Source organism: Rutidosis leptorrhynchoides, chromosome 3 (assembly GCF_046630445.1).
Source record: "Rutidosis leptorrhynchoides isolate AG116_Rl617_1_P2 chromosome 3, CSIRO_AGI_Rlap_v1, whole genome shotgun sequence".
Lineage (NCBI taxonomy): Eukaryota > Viridiplantae > Streptophyta > Magnoliopsida > Asterales > Asteraceae > Rutidosis > Rutidosis leptorrhynchoides.
In genome coordinates this window covers 234,041,716-234,043,451 of record NC_092335.1, presented here as the reverse complement: position 1 = coordinate 234,043,451, position 1,736 = coordinate 234,041,716, and the positions used below count along the sequence as shown (strand labels likewise).

General features: G+C 34.8%; 1 protein-coding gene across 1 annotated transcript; it reads left to right on the top strand.

Moving 5' to 3' along the window:
• The first annotated feature begins 404 nt into the window (after positions 1-404).
• Positions 405-1,531, top strand: LOC139897282 (auxin-responsive protein SAUR36-like). Its single transcript, XM_071879979.1, has one exon. The coding sequence runs from the start codon at positions 744-746 to the stop codon at positions 1,230-1,232; it is 489 nt and encodes a 162-aa protein (XP_071736080.1). The 5' UTR covers positions 405-743; the 3' UTR covers positions 1,233-1,531.
• The last annotated feature ends 205 nt before the right edge of the window (positions 1,532-1,736 follow it).

Sequence of the window (1,736 nt, the reverse complement as noted above, 5' to 3'; positions counted from 1 at the left end):
CTCATAATCACGATTCATAATCTTTTTATCATAATCACGATTCATAATCTTTTTATTTGTCAAGAGCAATTGAATAAGATGATTATTTCGATCAAATGATAGTATAATAAAATCTATCACTCGTAAATAATTTTATTTATTTATTTATTTTATGTGAGAGATGTAATAAAGTTAGAAAAAGTAAATTCTGTAGATAAAAAGCATTTCTAATCATCTAATAAGAATCTTACACGCGTCAAATCCAGCGGACAAATTCCACTTTGGACTTTTTCTTATTCCCAAAAAATCAAACCCACGACCAGCTCTATTTCTAGTTTAGTCCGACTTCTTTTCATTGGCACACACTTAACGTGTTTTTAGTGCGTGTAACCTGTAATCTATCTATATATACATTTCATTCACACTGTAATCCATATCCATGTCCACACAATTCATCAACAACTACCATACGCTCTCTCCAACACAAAGTCATCACCATGCCAATAAATATATGACTAAATTAGAAGACCAAACACAAATTTACAACTCCAAAGCTTACCATCTAAAAAGCATAAGGTACAAAATCCTTCATACGTAACATACCCATCCACTTCTCTATCTCATAACCATGTCTGTTGTAGACCCTTGGCCATTTTCTTAAAAAAATTCAGTCTGCCGTGAAATTTCAATCTTTATCCAAAGATTTAAAAATCCCATTTCTAAGATTCGAAATCTGATCTGGGTTTTTAATTTCTTGAAAAAAGATGAAAATTCGAGGATTTTTCGTTAAACAAAGAGTAAGTTCACTTTTCCGGCGACTTAACCGGAAAAATCAATCTCCGGCAGGTTACAGCCGTCTAGACAAGTCACCGACGTCTATATCAAAGTTTTTAAAGTGGGGTTGCCAGCTTAAGACAAAGGCAATAGCTATGTGTTCAAAAAACTCCGGTATGCAACAAAACAGGCCGATTCTTGAAAAGTTTTCATCGCCGCCGCGTGCGGTGGTTCCGAAGGGGAAGATGGCGGTGTACATCGGTCAAAAAGATGGTGATTTTAAAAGGGTGTTGGTGCCTGTTGTATATATAAACCATCCGTTGTTTGGACAGTTGTTAAAAGAAGCCGAGGCGGAGTACGGCCATGATCAACCCGGCGGGATCACGATACCATGCCCATTTTCAGATTTTGAAAACGTAAAAAAGCGGATCGCCGCCGTATGTGGTTGCCGGAAAATGATGAGTTGGAAACGTCGATGATGGTATCTATGATGATGATGATAAGTATTAGCATACATATTTAGTACAGGGTTTTTAGCGTATTTAATCTCTCAGTATGTTAAAATCCAAAGTTATACTGTATAATTTCTGTATTGACATGGTTTAGTAACTTGTATAGTTCTTTGGATTTGTATGCTTGATTCTGTTCTGAAAGATGATTAAATTTTGGTTATGGTAGTTGATAATTAGTATTAAGTTATACAATTTTGTGTAATACTATATTATTTCCGATATGAAAAAAGGGATTGTGGCTATAATACGACAATTTTGTGTTTTTAGATTTGGTGAACAAACATATTTAGTTGTTTTATTTTTCGTATCACTAGTCATTAGTAGTCATTAGTAGGGTGTTCAAAAAAACTTGTCGAAATGTTAAATTTGATAGACCGTATCAACTTAGTCGGTCCAGTCTGATTTGGATTATAGCGATGCGGTCTACCGTCCAAGGACATGTTTCGCAACAAACCTTTTGAAACTTTTAAC

Bases quoted from the DNA above. Each gene is read 5' to 3' on its own strand.
- LOC139897282 (XM_071879979.1), top strand. From the start codon at position 744: ATGAAAATTCGAGGATTTTTCGTTAAACAAAGAGTAAGTTCACTTTTC.